This window comes from Medicago truncatula, chromosome 1 (genome assembly GCF_003473485.1).
Source record: "Medicago truncatula cultivar Jemalong A17 chromosome 1, MtrunA17r5.0-ANR, whole genome shotgun sequence".
Lineage (NCBI taxonomy): Eukaryota > Viridiplantae > Streptophyta > Magnoliopsida > Fabales > Fabaceae > Medicago > Medicago truncatula.
The window spans coordinates 12,816,140-12,839,121 of NC_053042.1; the positions used below are offsets into that span (position 1 = coordinate 12,816,140).

The 22,982-nt window shown below is 31.8% G+C and overlaps 2 protein-coding genes across 2 annotated transcripts; one reads left to right on the forward strand and one right to left on the reverse strand.

Annotated features, from left to right (window-relative positions):
- Nucleotides 1-1,896: 1,896 nt before the first annotated feature.
- On the reverse strand, nt 1,897-5,081 carry LOC25482703 (peptidyl-prolyl cis-trans isomerase CYP21-4). Its single transcript, XM_013611294.3, has 8 exons — nt 4,981-5,081; nt 4,191-4,347; nt 4,006-4,045; nt 3,828-3,878; nt 3,622-3,707; nt 2,978-3,103; nt 2,704-2,854; nt 1,897-2,472 (listed from the first exon to the last, which is right to left on the reverse strand). The coding sequence occupies exons 2-8, from the start codon at nt 4,340-4,342 to the stop codon at nt 2,386-2,388; spliced, it is 693 nt and encodes a 230-aa protein (XP_013466748.1). The 5' UTR covers nt 4,343-4,347; nt 4,981-5,081; the 3' UTR covers nt 1,897-2,385.
- Nucleotides 5,082-14,218: 9,137 nt separating this feature from the next.
- On the forward strand, nt 14,219-16,136 carry LOC25482706 (histone-lysine N-methyltransferase family member SUVH9). The gene has a single exon (XM_013611297.2). The coding sequence runs from the start codon at nt 14,219-14,221 to the stop codon at nt 15,953-15,955; it is 1,737 nt and encodes a 578-aa protein (XP_013466751.1). The 3' UTR covers nt 15,956-16,136.
- Nucleotides 16,137-22,982: the final 6,846 nt, after the last annotated feature.

Sequence of the window (22,982 nt, forward strand, 5' to 3'; positions counted from 1 at the left end):
AACAAAGCATTTTCGTTTGGTGCATGAAGCTTGCCTAGCTAATCTGGCAGTACAAAACCGATGTAGATTCTACAATTTTGGTTTAGAGGGGTTATCAAATACTCTCTACTCACAAGTTAGGCTAATTTCATATAGTAGTTGTACTCAAGTTAAAAAAAGTGCCTTGATCCTTTCTATGCATTTTTACATTTCTAACAAATCACAAGTTTAAACATAAAGCGACAAAGTTAAAAACAAGTAATTGTTGGTCTTCTGTGCATATAGTAAAACAACTGAAAGCTTCCTCACATTTTGGTTTGGTTCTAAGTGATTCAAAATCAAAGAATGTCATTGTGAAGGAATGCATGAAATGACTGTGTTTTTCTTTTCTGTTATTCGACAATAGCTTATGATTTGACGGTGAGAAAGATATTGGAGTCTTAAAAATGGCAGTTGTACTAGCGTATCAAAGGTGTACTTCAGCCTTATCTTACTTTATTTACAATTGTCTATTTTAGTAGTTTGCCAAAACTGACAATTTTCTTATTTACGAATTAGGGTGGCACTGGAACTGTACAGATAAGATTTCAACCTCGGCTAGGGAGATACCTTGCTGCAGCTTCAAAGAAGGTTGTCTCTATACTTGATGTCGAGATACAAGCATGTCGATATTTACTTAAGGTTGGTTAACTATAGAAGTTTAAAGTCTCTTTGTTGAATGTAGGACAAATTCTTTCAATTAAATATGCATTTCGTCTCGAGTCTGAAACATTCTTCATTCTATCTGGTTAACATCAGAAACCAATTTAATTAAATTGATTGTTGATTATCATTTAGTGATAAACCCCACTTGATTATTATCTCTATGATATGGACTTTCAATCAAACAGCGAGTTTTGTAAAATATGCATCCGGTTCAAAGTTATTGAGCAGTGTAACGCTGCCAAATTATTTGGCGGTAATTTATAGTTTTTGACACTACGATATTAATGCATTTTTCTCCTTTTCCCCGGCCTCCGGATATGCGTTGTATATACTTTGTAGACTTATACACTTTGATTTGAAAAATAATATAGCCTTAGTAGAAAAAAAATACAACTTCATGATTGTCTTTGGAGAATGGAAAAAAAAAAATGTTGTTTACAATCTATTTTGCCGTTCACTTCATCTGTCATGTTATGTACCTCACTACTCTGGTGAGTTCCTGGCATCAGTCAGCGAGGACTCTGTCAGGGTTTGGACTATTGTATCTGGAAATGAAGGGGAATTTGTTCATGAGCTTAGCTATAATGGAAATAAGTTTCACTCGTGCGTTTTCCATCCAATATATTCGCCATTGCTGATCATTGGCGGTACAAGGCAAGTCTTGATTTTTCTTAAAATGTCCTTTCCTTTTGAGTTATGTTTGGAATCACAATTTTTCTTAGATTTGATTTATAAGTGAAACTTATAATGTAGTAACTTCCTTGATCTTGAAATCCTTTTGCGTATAAATTGTGTATTTAGAAATTCACTCTATTTTGGTTGGATTTTGAGTGCATTTAATTTTAGCTAAAATCATTTGAAGGGAACTTTTCAACATAAATACAGATAACGCCATTCCTACAATGAGCTGCAGTCATTGGAGTTCTGCAACATGACGGAGAACAAGGCAATGACACTGCCTGCTCACGACGGTCTTATTACTGCTCTGGAGTCTAGCCGTTTCAACTGTAAACGGTTATGTTGCTTCAGCTAGTCATGACAAGTTTGTCAAGATCTGGAAGTGACCTGCAAAACTATGTTGTACATACGAGTTTGTTTATTTTTATCAGTGCTGATTCACAACATGCATGTACTTTATTTATTCCCCATTTATGTTTGCCTGATCAACCAACCTCCCTCTTTTTTCTTTCTATGTAACAATATATACTAACCTTTGGAACATTATCTTCTTGTTACCTATTTCATTATTGTTTATTTTCAAGATTACAACATTATTGTATACCTTTTTCCCTCTTATCTCCTATTGTTAGTGCTGATCTAGTTTCATAACTTATTCGACAATCACTTTGGCGTATCCTACAATATACAAGAACTGCATACCCCCTTTGTGTTACAAATGAAGTGTAATGCAAAATAAATATCAAAATGAGATATCACCAAACCCACAAGAAACCTTCCTATATGCGCCACATCAGAAGACCAAACAATAAGACAGAAAGGTGGAAAAAGCAGAATCCATAAACCCTACATGTGCAATTGAAACATGTAGCTAAAACTGCGTCAAAGCTCATAATTTACCAAATGAAGGTAAAATCCTTGAGGTTCATCATCTCTGTGGAACATGTAGCTAAAGTACCAAAATAGGATATCATTAAAAGAATTTTGAGGAATCGTTGCGCCATTGGTTCAGACAGAGAACCTTCACATCATTTGTCTAAGATCCACATCAATTATCCCAATAGAAATTTTTGGTTGATAATGTTCATCTGTATCCACTTCTTCAATTTCCTGGATAAGATTGATTGTGAAACTATCAATATTAACTGTAATCATGCAACCCGTTTTGATTTTGATCAGAAGGTTTGCGCATAAGAAACGATAATTTGTCAATTTTTTTTTATATAATTACATCACAAAGTTACCTAAAAATTATAGAATAAGTAACAATAGGGAATGTTAACAAAATTAAGCACAAAACACATAACAGATAAAAAAAAAAAAAAAAAAAAAATCAGTTACCTGAACTACGTCCTCTCCCTTTACGACCCGGCCAAAAACAGTAAGTTTCTCATTTAGATCTGGTATTGGTGCAGTTGTGATGAAAAGATCAAATCCTTTATTGAAGTATTTATCCTTAGAAGTTCCGAGCATGAATGCATCGTGTTTCATACTATAATTAATCATCACGATATTAAGTAATCAGAAAAATTATGCAACTTGTGGGCAGATTATTACTATAATGGTCTAAGGATATCATAAACATCAAGTTGTGTGAAATTAAGAATAAGAAAACCTTGTATATTTCTTCCCTCTCTGGTTCCAATCTTCAGTAGATCCCGACCCTTTGTTACGACTTGCCTGAATCACATAGTGCTTAATTACTTGGTGAAAAAGAATCCCTTTGAAGTGCCCCTTTTGACTGTAAAAACAAGTTTAGTTAAGGCTGGAAGTTTACTTACACAAATGGAGTGGACAAATACTACACACAAAAACCAGTAAAAACTAGTGACTAGGCTTAAAGGCCGAAAATTCGTCTTCTAAAAAGACCTAATCATAAGAATAAACTGTGTTTAAATTTAAGAAATAAACCAAGGAACCAACGGGGTCTAATGCACGTAGTTGGTACGCAGTATGTGTGAGTGCTATAAATTCCAGATACCAAGTCTGTTTCATACAAAAGTGTTCAGAAAGAATGAGTTTCATAACGAGTTAGCGCGAAGTACTTCTAATATTCAAGAGTTCAGAAACTACAAAAGTGGCGTAAATACTAATTTGGAATACTCTAATCATCCATAGCAAAAAAATCAACTTTTCCCTTTAATGTTCTCCAAATAAAATCATAACACAACCAAAACGAACGGCCTAAAAACAATAAAAAAAATTGCGACAAACAAACCCTGAAGACAGTTCTAAAGGGAAAACGAATGAAGTACTCACCATAAGTCAATGAATTCGTCGACAACTTCAGGAACACTTTCCTTGTAAAGTTCTATTATTATAGAACCTTTAGAGGTTCTTAAAACCTGAGATATGGAACAAGTGAGTAGCCATTTTATGAAATATAAAAACTAATTTTAATTGTTGAGCATTCTAAACATAGCGAAAAACTAATTTTACTGCAGCTTGGCGAATGAAAAACTTACAGCATATCCAGGTAGATCCAATTTCTTGGATTCCACAGAAGGATTTTCATCCTACAGAAAAGTAGTTTGTGTAAGAAATATCTACAAGTAATTGTATTAATCAAGGACCTAAAGAAAATAATAGTCTATTCAAGCAACTCTATCTCAATGGAAAAAATAAAACATACTAATAATATACCTCAAAGACTGATGTGTGGTTCTCTGGTTGAAATCTTGTCCTGAATGCAGAAAAAATTATAAATTATTAGATTACAGATGATGCACTTCTGAATTCATTCTATGAGAAAATAGGAAACAAAGAATGTATTGCATATATCATATCATTTATCACTATGAATCAGCTTTCACATTCAATTTACTGACCTATTAGACCAATATTTGAATGTAGCAAAGAGAAAAAACACAAATATGACAAGAGTCAATGTGTAAAATACAATATTTATTGGACTCATGTGATAACGGCCCTTCTTCCTTTTGCTTTGTTGCAGCAGAGCTTGAGGTTTGATCCTCCCCATTTATCCTAATCATCAATTTAAAGGGTCATCAATTTTCAGTCAACTACTCGAACACAAGCCTTCCAAATGAAAAAAATATTCAACCACAACAAAATTATGATAAACATCACTCATAACCAGTGTTGTCAAATAGCGGCTATAGAGGCGCCACAGAATTTTAACAAATCGATATTGTTGTGTGATACGCTGGTACAAAAGGTTGTTAAATAGCCGCTAAAGTGCCTAAACATTGGCAACGCTGGTAATAATACCAACAAAAACACTCAATTTATTCTATATCGAGACCAGCCATTTCTCGTTGTTAATTACTCCCTCCAGTCTCTATTATAAGAAAAACGTGAATTTTTTCTTATAATAGGACCATAGGGAGTAACATACAAATATTCCAACTTAATCCTAGGACTTAAAATAAAAATCCAACATGTTTAAGAGCTTTGAGAATTCATGTGTAAGAACTTCTACGAGCATGTTTTTTCATCGCAAAAATATTCCTCTCAAACTCAAAAAAAAAAAAAAAAACTTTTAAGATACCCATTTTTCACCATGACTCAAATATATATAGCAAAACTCTTTTCTTTCCACATTCATATATTGAAAACAAGCCATTCATTAATGAAGATGGGAATAAAAGTATGAACCTGAATAAATGATGAAGGTGTGAGAATCAAAAGAGAAAGTGTGAGATGAGAATGAAAAGAAAAGGGGTGTTGTTTTTATGAGGAGAAGCAATAGAAAAAAGATGAAGAAAGCACATCAATGAAAATGTATAATTATTTTCGAACAAGACAGGAACCAAGTTTGAAAGATGTTTTCGCTCTACTTTATCTTATTGAAAAACACATACGTAGCTACCGTTTGCTGTCTCGTTTTAAGTTTTAACTTGTTTAGGGCAAATAGTAGTAGTCGTTATTAAATATAAATATAATGATAGACTGGTACGCGTAAACTTTCCTCGATTAGTAGAAACAATACATAATATACATATAGGTTGGGGTTCGAATTTCGTACACCTCATTTATTCACTTTAAAGGTGAACTATAACTACTAAACTACTTGGACAAAAAAATGATAAACTAAAAGTTTGTCAAAATATTAGAAATAATAAAGATCTTAATCCTTCAAAAAATAAAAATAAAGATCTCAATCCTGACTTTTTTAAATATCATTAACAAATATTTGTACAAAAGTAGTTGGGAGAGTAAGAATGTATTTGTAGTACTTTCTTTTTTAAATATCATTGGCAAATATTTGTACAAAATATGAATTCCATGTATAATTTATAGGAAAATTCTATGGTACACTAAAAAATTTGAGTGTATCGGTCCACCAATTTGTTAAAATAATAATTAAATGAGTTGATTTTTGAAGAAAAAGAATTATTTTTTCTAATTAAAAATTATCAAAATTAAATCTTATTTACCAAAAGCGTCGACAAAATAAAAATTAATTTTTTTGAATTTTTATTCCTGATGATAAAGAATATTGATTATTTTTTATGAGAAAATGTTAAAAATTTAATATGATTTTTATAAACAATGAAATGATGTTTTTTTATTATAAAATGGTGTTCTTAAAATATAAACATTGATAAATCGCTTTTTATTTCATAAAATAATCGTTCACTTATCAATTTATAAAGGAAGAGTACCGGTACACCTCATTTTGTTAGGTGTACCTTAGAAGTTCCCTAATTTATAAGTGAGAAATATTTTGTTAGTCTCCTAAATTATGTTAGGCTCAAATGCAATTTCAGTCCTGCCTCATTTTGATAAAACCATAGTTTTGGTCCTCCTTCTCCGTTATATAAATTTTGACCAAACTATAATTTTGACCATCAATTTGATGATGTGACAATATCTTAAATGACGTGACATTAAAAAAAAAAGACAAATAAAAAGTGTGATTTTTATTTGTAGAGACTAATATCAAAATTCTGAATATTTATAGAGACAAACCCTATTTTTTTAACCTCCAAAACCACTCATGAAACAAAGCAAGATTAAATTTACGAACACTATGAACTTCTAAGGCACCTTTTTAACGATCTAGACAAACCTTGTTACTTGATATTCAAACAATTCACCTCATCACTACCCGCCCCCCATAAAATACTCCAAACAAATATTCAATTTGAGAAACAATACTTGAAGGAACCTTGTAAAAACAAAGAAAATAGACAAACAATGTAGATAAGCTAGTTTTGAGTAGTACAAGTTGGTCAACCATATATAAGTTACAATATTTCGAAGCAGATAAACTTTTTTCTTTATTAAGGGAGACAAGATGAGCTTCTTCTTGGATTGCATGCAATCAGAAGATCAAAATACTTAAACAATAATTTTTGACATCTACAATTATGCACAAAGGACACTTTCTACAACAAAGAACTTCTCATACTAACTCCAACTAACAACCTTTATGGAAATACACTATAAGCCCTAACAAAAGATCAAATAACTAAAGATTATTCTTATTCATTGTGATATTAGACAAACATTTATCCTTCGTAATATAAGGGCATATCTAAATATTTTCCTTTTAAAACTATTTCCTTTGGTATGTATACTTCTCATAATCTACAAATATCTTATAGTCACAAGACATAATCTTTTCACAAGAGGATTGTGTTTGCTTATTTCATTACACGAGTGAACTTGTCATTGACAAAACACAAATATTTTATCAAGTTTCATATTGTATTTCTTGTTTGGTTTTCAATGTAGTGCATTAATTTTCTTTCCTAAGAAAAAATATATATCTTGTATTAAAACAAAATTCATGAGAATTTTCTTTTAATAGTAACTTAAATGCACTCCAAAACTCAACAATACGTAATCCACTTATGGTAAAGCGACATATAATTTGAGATGGAGGGAGTAGTTCAATACCCGTCTCTCATGGCACTATAATGGAAATTGAGATTATCTATATTAAAAATGACTCTAGTGGCAAGCTTGTTTGGAACCATCTAGTTTAGGTACCTTCACCATCAAATCAACATATTGTTGGTTAAGTTGAGTTTTATGACCAAACCCGAGGGTAAATATCAGTTGGTTTTAGATAATATTTATGCAGGGTTCCTAGATAATTCTCATGTGATGGATATTCAAGAGATCGACGAACACCGGCAATATGACTTTTATAGTTTAAGAGGGATACGAAATGAATTGCTAATGCTACTTTATTTATATACAATTAATAAGTATCCATGATAAATTTTGTCAAAAAAAAGTATCTATGGTAAATACTATAATTTATACACTAACATTTTTTTTTTTGAACAGGAAAAATGAACTCATGTATTGATCACCCAATTTCCCCATGCACAAGGAGTGCTTACAGAGAAACCAAAAAATTCGAACACAATATACAATCCCGAAACACCACACCACACGAAAACATAAACTAACTGCAAATTAACTGTTACAAGACAACAAATTAATCCACCAATTATGAATATCAAAATCAAAACCTGATTTCCCGACTTTCATCCACCGTAAAGTAATAGCCTTAATACAGTTACTAATCTTAGACAAGAGTTCTTCCTTGTGATGGAAACAAAGATGATTACTCTCACCCCAATTACCCAAACCGTATCTAGCCATATCATATGCATAAACATCCTCCTTTTTCTTGAAAAGCTGCAAAGCGCACTAAAACTAATGACATGATCAACCAAAACTCTAAGTTTCATGGGTTAAAGACCAAGCCATTGCAAAACAATACCCGATAATCCTCCAAAATTCGAGCATCCCAAGAACAAATGGTCAAATGATTCCTCACCACATCCAGAGACACAAACATTTATGTTGGATTGTAAAATGTTGTGTCTCGCCAATTATATTTAACAACAAAACAATTCCAAAGCAAAGATAAAAAGTAATGACGTTGTATATTTTATCAACAATTAAACAACCGCCAACTCCAAAAATCTTCCTTATGTACCTTCAAAACAACGATATCAAAATTGTACAACAATCCCCCCCACCACCACCACCACAACCACAAACACACACAAAATGTTTTATTCCCATTTCCCACCTCCCACACCAAATTATTATCAAACCTACTCCAACCACCAAACCACCCTAAGCAGATGTAATTAGTCCCGCCATCGCCCTTCACAAACTCTTTACCACAAACTATCCTTCTCCAACACCATTTTCCTGAAAGTGACAGATTAAACTCCCATATATTATGCACCCCAAACCCTCCATTTTCTTAGAAAAACAAATGGTTTCCCAAGAAATCCTAGGTATTTTCCTAATTTCTTGACTCCCCTCCAAATAAATCATCTAAATAAAGATTCAATAGAAGATACAATACTTGTGAGAGCCTTGAAGGAGATGTATAAAGTAAACTAGATAATAACGAACAAATTTCAACAAAACCAATCGACCACCCAAGGATAATTGACGACTTTTCAAACCCACAAGACACCTCTGAATTCAGTCAAGTAATGAGTACCAAAAATGGAATTGCCTATGATCTCCACCAATAGGAAGACAAATATATAAGTAAAGGGTAAAACACAAGTTTTACAATTCTTACTAATGTTGCTTCATTCAACCAAGCATTAGTAACATTCACTCTTGTTAACATACTTTTGTGGAAATTAACCTTTAAACCTGACATAACTTCAAACAACATAAGGACTTCTCTCATAGTCAAACATTAGCCCAACATTTTCGACCAATTAATAAGGTATCACCAACAAATTGCAAATGCGAGACAGCAACTAGAGCATTACTCTCAACCTTAAATCTTGTGAACAAACCAATTGTTATTACCGAGTTCATCAACGCTTGCAACCCTTCTACTACAATTAAGAAAGAAACAGAGATAACAGATCACCTAGCTTCAATCCTCACTCCAACTAAAACTCTTATAGCAGACATTTGTTAACAATCATGGACACCCTAGCCGTAGAAATACACTCCATAATCCACTTCCTCCATAACACGGGGAATTGCATTTGTCCATTAGAGCGCTCAAATACTCCCAATTATCTAAGTCATGCGTCTTCTCAAAATCAACTTTGAACAGTAACAATTCCTTCTTCGACTTACGCATTTCATCAACAACCTCATTTACCATCAGAATATTGTCAACAACTTGTTGACCACTAATAAAATCTGATTGTTGTCTGATATTACACTCACTATAACATTCCGAAGGCGATTAGCCAAAACTTTAGCCATAATCTTATAAAGACGCTCCACCAAATAAATATGAAGATAATCATTCAACCGATGAGGACTCTCAACCTTGGATATCAAGACAATAAAAGTACATTTAATGTTCTTCGTTAATTTACCATTTCTATGAAACTCTGAGATAAACCTTATAAGATCATTTTTAATTTCTGGCCAAAATTCCTTAACAAAGCCAAAGTTAATACCATCAAGACCTATGCTCTTAAAATTATCACAGTCCCACACAGCTGACTTGACTTCCTCTTCAAGAAAAGGCTTAATTAGCTTTCTTGTATCTGATTCTTGAAAAAAAAATTAAACTGTAACCCATCCACCCTTGGCCTTTCAAACACAACATTCTTGAAATGATTTGAGAAATAATTGAATATACCCTAACAAATATTATTAACACCACCCACAAGAACATATAACTGAATGATAGAATTAAGGATTTTATCGATGGCATCACCCCATGAAAGAACTTAGTATTAGCGTCCCCTGTTGAAAGCCATGTAATAGGATATTTTCACCATTGCATTCTAGAGGTCAATTTTGCAGTTTCACATAAATTAGCAAAAAGTGTACAAAGTTATTATACCTCATCATCCTCGAATGGGTCGTCTTCACCTTTACCATCAATACAAGAAATAAGATCCTTCATAATTTTCACTTTGCCATCTAAATTTTGTGTGTGATTCTGATGCCACACCTTCAAACTGTTTTTAATAAATTTCAATTTCTCCTTCACGACAAACCCTCTTCCATCCACCTAAAAAGACAGTCACCGATCAATCACAAACTCTTGATAACCTAGAAAATCAACATCCACCGAACATTTTAACATTTGCATCGGTCTAGGCCCCCAATTCACCTCATCCATTGATAATAAAATAGGATAATGATCAGATAACCCCCAAATCATAGCAGCTTGAATGCAATTTGGCCACATTAAGCACTAATCCTCAGACAATACAAATCGATTAGGCCTACTCATCATACAACCATCACCACGAAACCAAGTAAAATTCCTCCCACACATCATTCAATCAGACTGAACATTATCCTATTAAACTAACACATGTATATAATCAATAAAACTAGTAAAACGTACCCAATTATCACAATGAATTATAACACATTTACCTTTTCTTTATTCCACCGATCGAATAAAGTTAAAATCATCACAAATGCACCAATTAACCAACGGTTGAGCCTTAATTAAAGTAGAAAAGCCGCTTCCATCATAACAATTTTTCTCCCGCTACACACGACATGAAAACATAATGACAATTTATATACATCATTTTAATTTAAATTTCCCTACTGGTCAAGTGTCACAGATTGAATAATCATGTACTATTAGGTTTAGAATGTTATTTTGAAACAAAATACACATTTACTATTTGATGAGGTGTTTATTATAAATAACAAATTGTAAATTGTTAAATATGACCACAATTCAATTCTTATACATAAGATTTATCCTTTCAATGCCATACTTTTTTTCTTCATCTCAATCATGTACAACATTCACAAAAATTAAATTACATTTGTCATGTGTGGTTTTTATTGTAATCTAGGAAGACATTTAAAAAAATTTGTATCATATTTTTTTCTTTCTAATTTTATATTTGTATTTTATCTATCCACATTTTCTTCCTAAATACATATAATATGATATCGATTTTATCTAATTTTGAATGATTTTATTTATTTGTATTTGATTTTTTTTACCAATTTTTTGTATCTTTGATTAGAAAGCTAGTGATTACAAATATTATAATTTTTTTATTTTTAATAATAAATAAAGATATGTCCTCGCGGAAGTGGATGATGCACATTATGTAGGTGTGCATTATGTGTGAGTGTTGTAAAGCTCAAGATATTGAGTTTAATGTCCGCTAAAATATGTCGTCATACTTGTTTGTTTTGCATCTTTTAATTTAAAAGAAATATACCAAAGGAATATGCCATTTATTGAATGAATAATGTGAATACAACTTGTATTCATGTGTTGGTTTAAGATATATGAAGAAGTTAGATATACTCACACATGAGTCCGATTAAAATTAATTTTCTTTACAAAAAAATAAAAACCTTGGAAAATGTAAAGTAAGAAAAATTTGGCAGAATCGATAAATCTTGGAAAATGCAAAGTAAGAAAAACTTGGCACAGTCGATAAACCTTGGAAAAATGCTACTTTTTACTAATGACAACTGCACAAACAAATATGTATTAACTACTAGTTGTAACTTACACCCATTGTCCCTTCCTCGTTTTTAGTAAGAAAAACTTGGCACAACGATAGAAAAAGCTACTCCCTCCGTCCCTATATGTAACCACCCTTTTGTTTTTATTTTTGTCCCTAAATGTAAACCCCTTTTTAAATTACAACACGCATTAATTATTTTTTTCATATATACCCTTATTTAATACTACTACTAATTCTAAAATTACAATAAATTGACTTTTCACATTATCTCATTAAACAACACCAGGAAGAGAAAAGAGTTTAATTCTCTCTTTGGTTGTATGCATCCGTAACAATTACTCCCTAGTGACTCTTGATAACCTTACTCTAGTTTGGTAGGAGTAGTATAAAATGAGAAGCCATTGTTATTATCAGAACCATATTAGTACTACGGCACAAATGGAGGTAGTCCAAGATTCATACGATTTTGACATTACAATGGAGGTAGTGGAAGATTCCTATGATAGTGTTGCATCAGAGGTAGTCCAACAAGTTGCTGCTATGGTACATGCTGAAGAAGATGAAGTCCAATCCAAACAAACTGAAGAAAATGAAGTCCAAGGTGTGCACATTGAGAAGTTCCCCGAATATGAGTATGAAAATGACAGCTATGAAGAAAAAGAATACAAAAAAGTGGTGATGAGCATGTTGAATATTTATCTTGATAGATTTTATTGATGCTTTTATTTTGAGTTGGACTTATGCTTTGAAGAAAGGGAAAAGAAGAAATTAAATTTAGTTTTATTTTATGTGTTGAGTTAAGTCAGATTTTGTTTAATTTGTTTTATGCATGAGTTTCATTTTGTGAGTTGGATCATGTACTACTGTTCTATGTTTTGAAGAATGAGAGATGAAGCAAGTTTTCAAAATACTGGCGCCATTTAGTGTGAAATTTTCAGAATTTTAATAGTTAACTTTAGTACCAATGCAGTTGGCAAGTGGAACGAGGTCACTAAATGGAAAAGAAAAAAAAAGGAGGCGTTGTCATAAATATGGTGGTGTGGTTCTTGATCTTCATTGAAAAAGTACAATTAATGTAAGTATAATAAAGACAACCGAGGTAATCCATTAATAGTGGAATGAGGGTAGTTTAGTAAAATTGTAACATAAATCAAACACATTAACTGCACAGACAACATTTCTTAAGAAATGTGAAAAATGCAATGGGGGGTTATATTAAGGGACGGAGGGAGTACTTTTTACTAATGACAACTGCACAAACAAACATGTATTAACTACTAGTTGCAACTTACACCCACCGTCCCTTCCTTGTTTTTAGTCAAATATTAATTTATTTTGTTGAATTTTTATAAAAAGAACACATTCTTCTCTTTCCTTTATGACTTGATCGTATTGTCGTAAATTTTTGTACTACCCATCTCCATTACCATCGAATCATTATAAATTTAAAACTTCTTTTTTAGAAAACTATGAATTTAAAACTATTCAACATAAATGTCATTTTTTATTTGAACTAATTTTAAAAGATTTAGTTCATCTTTTCCTTCAAAGATATGATTTAGTTCATATAAAATGAGTGACGGTATGAGAAAATGAGATATAAAAGTTAATAAGAAAATGAGATGCATGATCTTCACCCTTAAGAAAATCCGAACGATATTAATATCTAATATTTTCAAAAAGTAAAAGTTTTCTAATTAATTTCCCTAAAAAAAAAGTTGACTAATAAATTAAAAATTATTCTTAAAAATGTAATTAATTCAGTCAAAATACATTTTCTTGTTATCTTTGACCAAAAATATATATTTTTTAATTGATACGAACAAATCACCAAATATGTTTTCAAATTAATCCGAACAAATCAAATCCACATCTTTTTGTTTTTCATTCAAATTAAAAAAAAATCATAAAAAGACCTTAAACAAATAAAAAAAAGAAAAAAAATAAAATAAAATGTAAATGTGGTTGTGTCTGAATATAGAGTGGATTATGATCCTCTCAATTTCTTTCATCATTATAATTAAGATATATAAATACAAAAATGTGGCATTAAATAAGTCAATATATTTTTTTATACACCTCAAAACATATAAAAATATTCGTAGTTGTCTTCATTTCCTCTATTTTTTTCAAGAAGTTAAAATTTTCCACCCAAAAACTAAGAAATCATAACATTTCCCTTCAAAAAAAATCATCATCATTCTGGTCTGCATCATTATCATTATCCTCTTCATTGCACAAGTACAACAAGTTTTGAAACCGAAAAAACAATTAAGATAAAAGTGACATAATCACACAGCTCACAATTTCCTTACACACAAAGATTTTATTCTTTAGACAAAAAAATATCTTAACCCAACCGAACATCACAAACTTCATACAAGTATAACAATATATAATACACACACTATCTCTTCCATTTTCATTTCTTATAACCTTTTTGTCCAATTTCTCAAACCTTTTTGACCATGAATCCTCATAATTCAAACCAAACCTTTCCATCAGCACCACCTGGTTTCTCTTTACCAAACCCAAACCTCAACCTAAACCTAAATCTAAGTCCAAACCTGGAACAACCTAACACCAGCACCACTACCACCACCCCAAGAATGGCGATGATCCCACTTGTTCGAATGATGGATCTAGAGTTACCGGAAAAGCGTCAGTGGCGTAACATTATTCGAAGGACTAGGATGGTGTTTGATTCGGTTCGTGTTTTGGTCATGGCAGAAGAAGAAGAAGAAGAAGAAGAAGAAGAAGGAAATTTTAATGTTAGGAGAGTGAGAAGTGATTTGAAAGCTTCTGCTACGATGAGGAGTCGAGGATTGTGGCTGAATTGCGATAAGAGGATTGTTGGCGCGATTCCCGGGATTTGTATTGGTGATGTGTTTTTGTATAGGATGGAGTTGTGTGTGGTTGGTTTACATGGTGAACCACAAGCTGGGATCGATTATTTTCCTGGGAGTATGAGTTCAATTGGCGATCCGATTGCTACTAGTGTGATTGTTTCTGGTGGGTATGATGAGGGTGATGTTGACGAAGGTGATGTTATTATTCTCTCGGGTCATGGTAGGCAGGATAAGAATCCGAGGCAGGTTTTTCATCAGAAGATAGAAGGTGGGGATCTTGCTATGGAGAGGAGTATGCATTATGGGATTGAGGTAAGGGTCATTCGTGCTGTGAGGTACCAAGGTACTTCTTCGACTTCAGGTAAGGTTTATGTTTATGATGGTTTGTATAGGATTGTTGAATGCTGCAGGTTTGATGTTGGTAAAAATGGTTTTGGTGTTTTTAAGTTTATGTTATCGAGGATTGATGGTCAAGCTAAGATGGGTAGTTTAGTTTTAAAGGAGGCTTTTTTGCGTAAGCAAGATCCTTCTTGTTATAAACCTATGTGTGTTATATCTCATGATATTTCCAACAAGATGGAGCGTGTTGGTATAAGGCTTTTTAATGATATTGATGAATGTAAAGATCCTATGTATTTTGAGTATCTTCCTAGGGCTACTTTTTTTGCCTTTGAGTTTCATCCAAAGGGGAATGAGACAGGTTGTAAATGTGTGGGCAGTTGTGGGGAAGGATGCATTTGTTTCATGAAAAATGGTAACAGCTTTCCTTATAGTCAAAGCGGGTTTCTCTTGAAAGGAAAGCCGGTCATTTTTGAATGTGGTCCTTCTTGTAGCTGTCTGCCTCATTGTCGGAACCGTGTCACGCAACAAGGGCTTAATCATAGATTGGAAGTGTTTAGATCTTTGGAAACTGGTTGGGGAGTTAGGTCATTCGACCTTATTCAAGCTGGCACGTTTATATGCGAGTACAGTGGCGTTGTTCTAACAAGGGAGCAAGCAGAAATTATGACTATGGGTGGTGATTCATTAATATATCCAAATCGTTTTCCGAAGAGGTGGACGGAATGGGGTAATTTATCTCTGATACAAGATGGTTATGCGCCTCCTTCGTATCCATCAATTCTTCCTTTGAATTTTGCTCTGGACGTGTCTAGAATGAGGAATGTGGCTTGCTATATAAGTCATAGCTCAACGCCAAATCTGATGGTTCAGTTTGTTGTGTATGATTGCAATAATCAATTTTACCTTAAAACTATGCTGTTTGCGATGGAGAACATCCCTCCATTAAGAGAGTTCAGCCTTGATTATGGTGTAGTTGATGATGAGTTGATTCGCAAGCCCGCAATGCACAATTGAATATGTTGACAGCTTCCCAAACTTTATATTATGCTGAAGCCATGTTGTGGGCATGCTTTCATTGAAGCAAGATAACTCCTTCCATTTAGTGTATTTATTGTGTCCATTGTCTTCCATTTGATTTTATTGTACTTTCCTTTTGAGCTTTATCGAATCTTCAATGTAAACTCTTTTAGCCATATATGAGTTACAAACATTATTTATTATAAACTTCTATCATGTATTCAATGTCTTATTTATTATAGTTTGCTTTGGAAACTGGTTATTATCATGGTTGCTCTGATATACGTAAACATTTCATGTCGTTTCTTATGTTTCAAATATTGCAAATATGTTTGCATCAATTTCTCTGGTCTTGTATGCTTACGTTCCATTTAAAATAGAATGCATAATGACACATATTGCACACTTACACCTTGAAGAAATTCCCCTCTTGTTTGAATATTAACTTTGATAGGTTTATTGCTGATGCAAGAGCAAAACTAACTCTCTCATTAATACTCCATAGTCCATATAAAAATTAAGGAGATGAGTCCAAGCTAACCTTGTTCGGTATAGGTTCATGTGTTGTGCACGGGCAAAACTATCATTTTAAGATATAATTTTATATTAGTTATTGTAAAAATTTGATGCAGTGGTCAAATTACAATCATTCATAATTGTGACTTTATAAATCTAGTTATGATTAAAGTTAAACATTTTAATAAACCAATACCATCCTTCAAAAAAATAAAAATAAACCAATACTTATGACTGATTGATGATGCACAAAAAACAAAGTTTTTACATTGATTATGTATATAAATTTCATTTTTTTTAAGACAATATTTTTTTGCATTGTTTTTTTTTTGCTTTTTGTCTGACAATACTTAAACAATTAATTTATTGAAAAGAAAATGGGTGTCTTGGATTAAAACCTACACAACCCGTAGTTAAGTCTCGTTAATGTTGTTGTTAATGATGGTGAAAAAAAACACAAGAAGAGGGGTTGAATTGTGTTGGGTTTTTAAAAAAAAAAACTAAACCTTTATCAAAAACAACTCAGAGTCCGATAAGAAGCTGAGTTCTTATCAGAGTTTGAAACAGAGTTCTACAGCGAAATTAATTTAAACACAGAGAGAGAAGAGAGAAAGAGACGACACAAGCAAACTATAGTTCCTCTTTTGATTAGAACATTGACTTTATGGTTGACCTTCCTTCAAATCTTGTTCCTAGTCTTCAGCTTCTCAATTACTTCAGATGTAGTCTTAAGTGTTCAGAATCTTGATGTTATAGAGTCAAAACTTGAGGCAATGAAGAGGTTCTTAAAGAGGAAGATTCTACATTCTTTAAAAAGCTACTTCAATCCAATAGTTTATGCACTCTTCAAAGACTCCAGCTTAAAATCAACCCTCAAGTTAAATCAAGCTCTTGATGATTCATAGTTATTACAAGTCTTGACTAGAAAGGTGAAATGTGTAATATCTATATTTGTAACTTTTATTGTTACAATCTGGGGATAATTTTTAGAAATTGGTTTTTGATGCTTTTACTATTGGAAGTATAGCTCCTAAGATGATTGAGACTCTCATTGTTCTTATATATGTAATTCTAAAAGTTTTTCGTAAATTTGCTCGATTTGTCTTGTCAATGTTAATTTTCCTTAAACTTGTGTCAAAAGTTTTGTTTTGTTGAATTAGGCCACACTTGGAAAATATCATTGGTCTGCTTAATTCAAGGTAGTTTTATTCCTAACATAGGTATTGTTGAAAATACATTGATTGCTTAAGAGCTAGTTCCCTACATGCATACCAAAAAAGGTAAGTATGGCTTTCTTATGAATAAGATTGATTTTGAAAGGGCTTATGAATAAGATTGATTTTGTGATCTTTACAAGAACTCTTTATGGGGTTTTATTATTAGTTTTGCAGTTAGTTGCATTTTTACTTCAAATATTTATGCAGAGTTCCTAGATACTACATTCTCATGTGATGGATATTGTTTGAGTTTTCATATGTCAGGATCAACTTTTTCCAGCAATCGTATCTTAGATCAAATAAGTGTATTGGCATTTCATTACAATATTTAAGAGATTGATGAACACTTGATATGACTTTTATATTTAAGAGGGTATCTATGATAAATTTGTCAACAAAAAAAAAGTATCTATGGTAAATAATATAATTTATATACATCATTTTAATTTTAATTTCCCAATTGATCGAGTGTGACAAATTGAATAATCAGTTACTATTAGGTTTAGAGAATATTGTTATTTAGAAACAAATACACGTTTACTATTTGATGATGTGTTTATTATAAACAAAAAATGTAAACTGCTTAATATGACCACAATTCAATTTTTACACATAAGATCCGCCCTTTCAATGCCATACTTTTTTCCCCGCTTAAACTCCTTTTTTTTCAATGAACTAAGTGAAAAGACATGCATCAGGGGGTATCATAGACATTCCAATTGGGTATGTACCTCCTTGACACCCACATCCTATGTCTATGACTTGTAAAATAATTATTAAAAAAGGGAAAAAGTGTATACAGGAAGAGGTGTCAAACCAAAACCCTCAAAAAGCTAAAAGGAAAACGATAATAAACTAGAGGACTAATGCAAACAAAAAAAAAGGCAATCTAAAGTGGTTCCTAAAGAAATCCTCCCTGAGAAATGGTGGCAAATGCTCTAACCATACTACACCTAATCAAAGTGACCATGATTTATAAGCTTATTCGCACATTTGGTACCTCTAATTCCAGTAGAGGACCTTCATTTTGGAATCGGGGATGGTTCATCCTTCGAACGAGTTTGGTATTCTCTTTTGAGTTGTTGCTTTTTTTTTTTCTTCAGAAATTCCTTTATCTCTTAGTCTTAGTCTACATCATGTGCAACATTCACAAAAATTAAATTGTTTTTGTCATTTGTGGTTTTTATTCTAATCTAGGAAGACACTTAACAAATTTTGTATCATATTTTTTCTTTCTAATTTTATATATGTATTTTATCTATCAATATTTTCTTCTGAAATACATATAATATGATATCGGTTTTATCTAATTTTAAATTATTTTATTTATTTATATTTGATTTTTTGGACCAATTTATTTATATTTGACTAGAAAGCTAGCGATTATAAATATTATGATTTTTTATATTGTTAATAAATAAAGAAATGAGTAAGATGGGTTTTTCTACAAATGGATTCATTGGATGACTCTATGTGTTGAATCAGTTGACTATTTTGTACTATTAATAATAACAAGGAGGGTCTAATTAATCCAGGTAAGGGTCTCCGACAAGGTGATCTACTCTCTCTGTATCTCTTTATTTTGGTGTTGAAGGTCTATCTTTCCTTATTTTAGATGTAGAAGGGCATGGAGTTATATCAAGTAGTTCCACATGTTTTGTTGCATCTCCCATTTTCCATCTCTTGTTTACAAATGATTGTTTCTTATTCTTTAAAGCCCGGGAGGCACAGGCTCGTGTCATGAAGAATATTCTTACGATGTATGAGGCGGCATCCAGACAATCGATTAGCCTCTCCAAGTTTGAAAAATATTGGAAATGCTATTTTTGACTATTGAAAACCACACAAACAAAAATGTACCCCCTCCATTTCAAAATGAGTGTCTCTTTAACAAAAAAAAATTGTTTCAAAATGAATGTCACTTTACATTTCCAATAGAACTTTAATTTTTTTCTCCCAACTTTACCCTCAATATATACTCAAACTTTTCATTCATACAATTTTTAATGCAACTTTAATTTTGTCTTTTTCTTGGGCATTTTATTAAAAGTGTTATACCTAATGATTATTTTATTTCATTCCTTAATCTTTGTGTAATTGGCTAAAGCGACACTTATTTTAAAACGGATGGAGTATTAACTATTGATTAAAACTTACACCCACTATTCATTCCTTGTTTTCATTAAAATATTATTAAAAAAATGACTTTTTATAAAAAGAACACATCTTTCTCGTAAATTTTCATACTCTCTATCTCTATGCACATCGAATCACTATAAATTTAAAACTTTTTCAGAAAACTATAATTTTAAAATTTTGATTCAACATTAATGTCATTTGTTTTTTTTTTTTTTTTGGTGGTCGGATTTTGAACCCCAGATCTTACATATATTATGCATTATCCCTACCAACTGAGTTAACCTCACAAGGACCGTCATTTGTTATTTGGACAGTTTCAAAATATTTAGTTCATCTTCTTCTGAAAAAAAATGATTAAGTTCATCTAAAATAAATAACGGTATAAAGACATAAGTTATGAAAGTTAATAAGGAAACTAGAATGCTGACCCGTAATGACGCACGGGTCATATTGAAAGTAAAATCTAAAAAAAATCTAAAAACTTTTATAAGATAACAATGAAATAAGTCATATAATAAGTTTTTACTACATTAATCATACCATGGGAAGGATTTTAATTCTGATGAATCATACAAACAACATAATTTATGGTACGTTATGAAACACTTCTCGATAAACCACATTTGATGTTACATCAGTATCTTCGACATCCTTGTTAGTTATCAATATCTTTAAACCTTCTCTCGAAGTGGCACATGATATCACCACATACAACTAACCATAAGAAAAAACTGAAGATGGTAAGTATACTCCAACATGTTTCCGAGATTGACCTTGACCTTTGTTTATTGTCATTGCATAACAAACCATCAGCGAAAATTGCCTTCGTTGAAACTTGAAAGGAATTCTAGTATCTGACGGTGTCAAAGATAATCTTGTAATAAACATCTTATCACCTATATTACAATGACATTTCAAATACATACAACTCGCATACCTTATAAGAATACATTCCTAAAGAATGTCATTATGAGTCTTTAACATATTAGTTGACTGATATAATTACTCCATAGGGAATATAGGCGTGCACCAAGGATAAATGGAGAAGATGCAACACATTTTAACAGTGCATAACTCCAAATTCAGGTTAAATACGCGCATTAATGCATAGAAAGTCATTGGGAGGATTTCTAGGAAACCGTAAAGCTTGAGGTATTACTAGAGGATTATATAATTTAATATGGTCTGTTACATTCATTTCTGGTACAAACGTTTGACTTTCTGATTTAAAATCAATTGTGACTGTTAAAACAACATTAAAGACCGTATAATCATAATTAACTACATGCATACCCCAATAATTTTATTTTATATTGACATTTAGCTTAACCGTACTTCACAAAATTGCCTACTCATGAAGTTTAAATCTTACCGATTTTTGTTTATCATCTCTGAAATATGAGACTTTGGTAATCAAACCTTAATAGTATAATTTTACTAATTCAAATTTTTGTATCTTTTTAATATTCTTGAAAAAGCTTTCTAAAATTTATCATTGAATCCTACACAAGTACACATTCATTAACCGTAACAATACATATGAATCCTATTTAACGATCTATGCAACTCATTATCAACGTATGTGAATGCCGAAGCAAACAACCAACCTGTAACGTGCAAAATCACACGACAAAAAATGCTTGAAACAACTAATAACGACATATTCTTAGTTGACGACAACATAAAAAACTGATTTTTCATTGCATTCCTCGACAAAAAATCACATGAATGTTTATCTTTCTCTTGATTCTGGATCTGAGTTTTTTTTATCTAAAACCTACCTAGGCCAATGAAAACCAAGTTGATGCCATAAAACTCTTGTAAAGCAGTCAATCCTTTGGTCAGAGATATGCTCTCATTAATCATCTCCACTCTAATTTCGAACTCGTTGTTATTCTTATCGGTCAACACAACATATCTATCGATTTCATCGCCAAAATCAAACCCAAATTAGTTGGGTATCATCACTGCACCCTGCATCCATACAGAACAATATTATTATTCAAAAGAATAAGATAATACAAAATAATCATACAACAAATTATGGAAAAACGATAAACTAACACAATCGACTTCAAATTCCATTATGTATGTCTTATACTTCAACCGCGGAAAATTGATAATCTTGTCAACCTCCGTGGGCAAGGCCAGCTGTTAAGATAACACGTATATACACACACACACACACACACACACACACACACACACACACACAGTCTAGTGCAAGCATTAACATGGAAAATAGTGTGTAATTTAATTTGCATGGAAACATGAAGAGCTACGTTGAAAAAGGGTTTTGAGTGGAATGCAAGCAATAAGAGATGTGCATGTGAGGTGAGGGACATAAAGAGTCACAATTGCTTTTAAATGAGAAAGTTAAACAATATTATGAATGATGATGTGAGGGAATCTTTGAACTTCAAATGAATGGATGATGATTATGATAAGAGTTTAGGAGTATTTAATTGCTTTTAATGAGAAAGTCAAACAATATTATGAATGATGATGGGAGGTAATTTTTGAATTTCAAATGAATGGATGATGATTAGAACAAGAGCTTATGAGTATTTAATGCGTGATAAAGGGAATGCAAATATTAGGGTAAAATTAATGTTGGGGTTAGCTAGACAGGTTAGGTTATAATAATAAGAGATAAGAGTCATTAACTCTTTGAAGACATAAGGGTCTGTTTGGTGCACATGATAGAATAAAGATAGGATATGATATAACGCTGGATAGAGATATGATAGGATACAGACATGATAATAACTTATCATATCATGTGTTTGGTGTGCACTCTGATAATGACGTGATATGATATATATAATAATGAAATGACAAAATTACCCTTTCATCCTTTTAACAAGAAAAATCCATAAACAAAAAAAAGAGAGAATTTTCAGTACACCTCAAACATTCATCGATAAATCAGATCTTGATAAAAGAAAAGTCCAGAACCATCATATTCTATTATTATGGTAATTTGTTTAAATAAATCAATTGAATTACAAAGCTTCATTTTATGAAACACAAGTACCCAATTAAATGGAATCGTTGATAAATTAGAAAGCAAATTATAACAAATGGAATTACAAAGCTAACGTGAAGAACAGAAAGAAGAAGTTAACAGGGGCAACAAATTTTGAGGATGA

Excerpts from the sequence above, each read along its gene's own strand:
- LOC25482703 (XM_013611294.3), bottom strand. The coding sequence starts at position 4,342 with ATGGGGAGGATCAAACCTCAAGCTCTGCTGCAACAAAGCAAAAGGAAG. Across the intron at positions 3,104-3,621 it reads GACGAATTCATTGACTTATG|TCAAAAGGGGCACTTCAAAG; the intron begins GTGAGTACTTCA and ends TTGTTTTTACAG. Across the intron at positions 2,473-2,703 it reads AGGGAGAGGACGTAGTTCAG|GAAATTGAAGAAGTGGATAC; the intron begins GTAACTGATTTT and ends AATCTTATCCAG.
- LOC25482706 (XM_013611297.2), top strand. The coding sequence starts at position 14,219 with ATGAATCCTCATAATTCAAACCAAACCTTTCCATCAGCACCACCTGGT.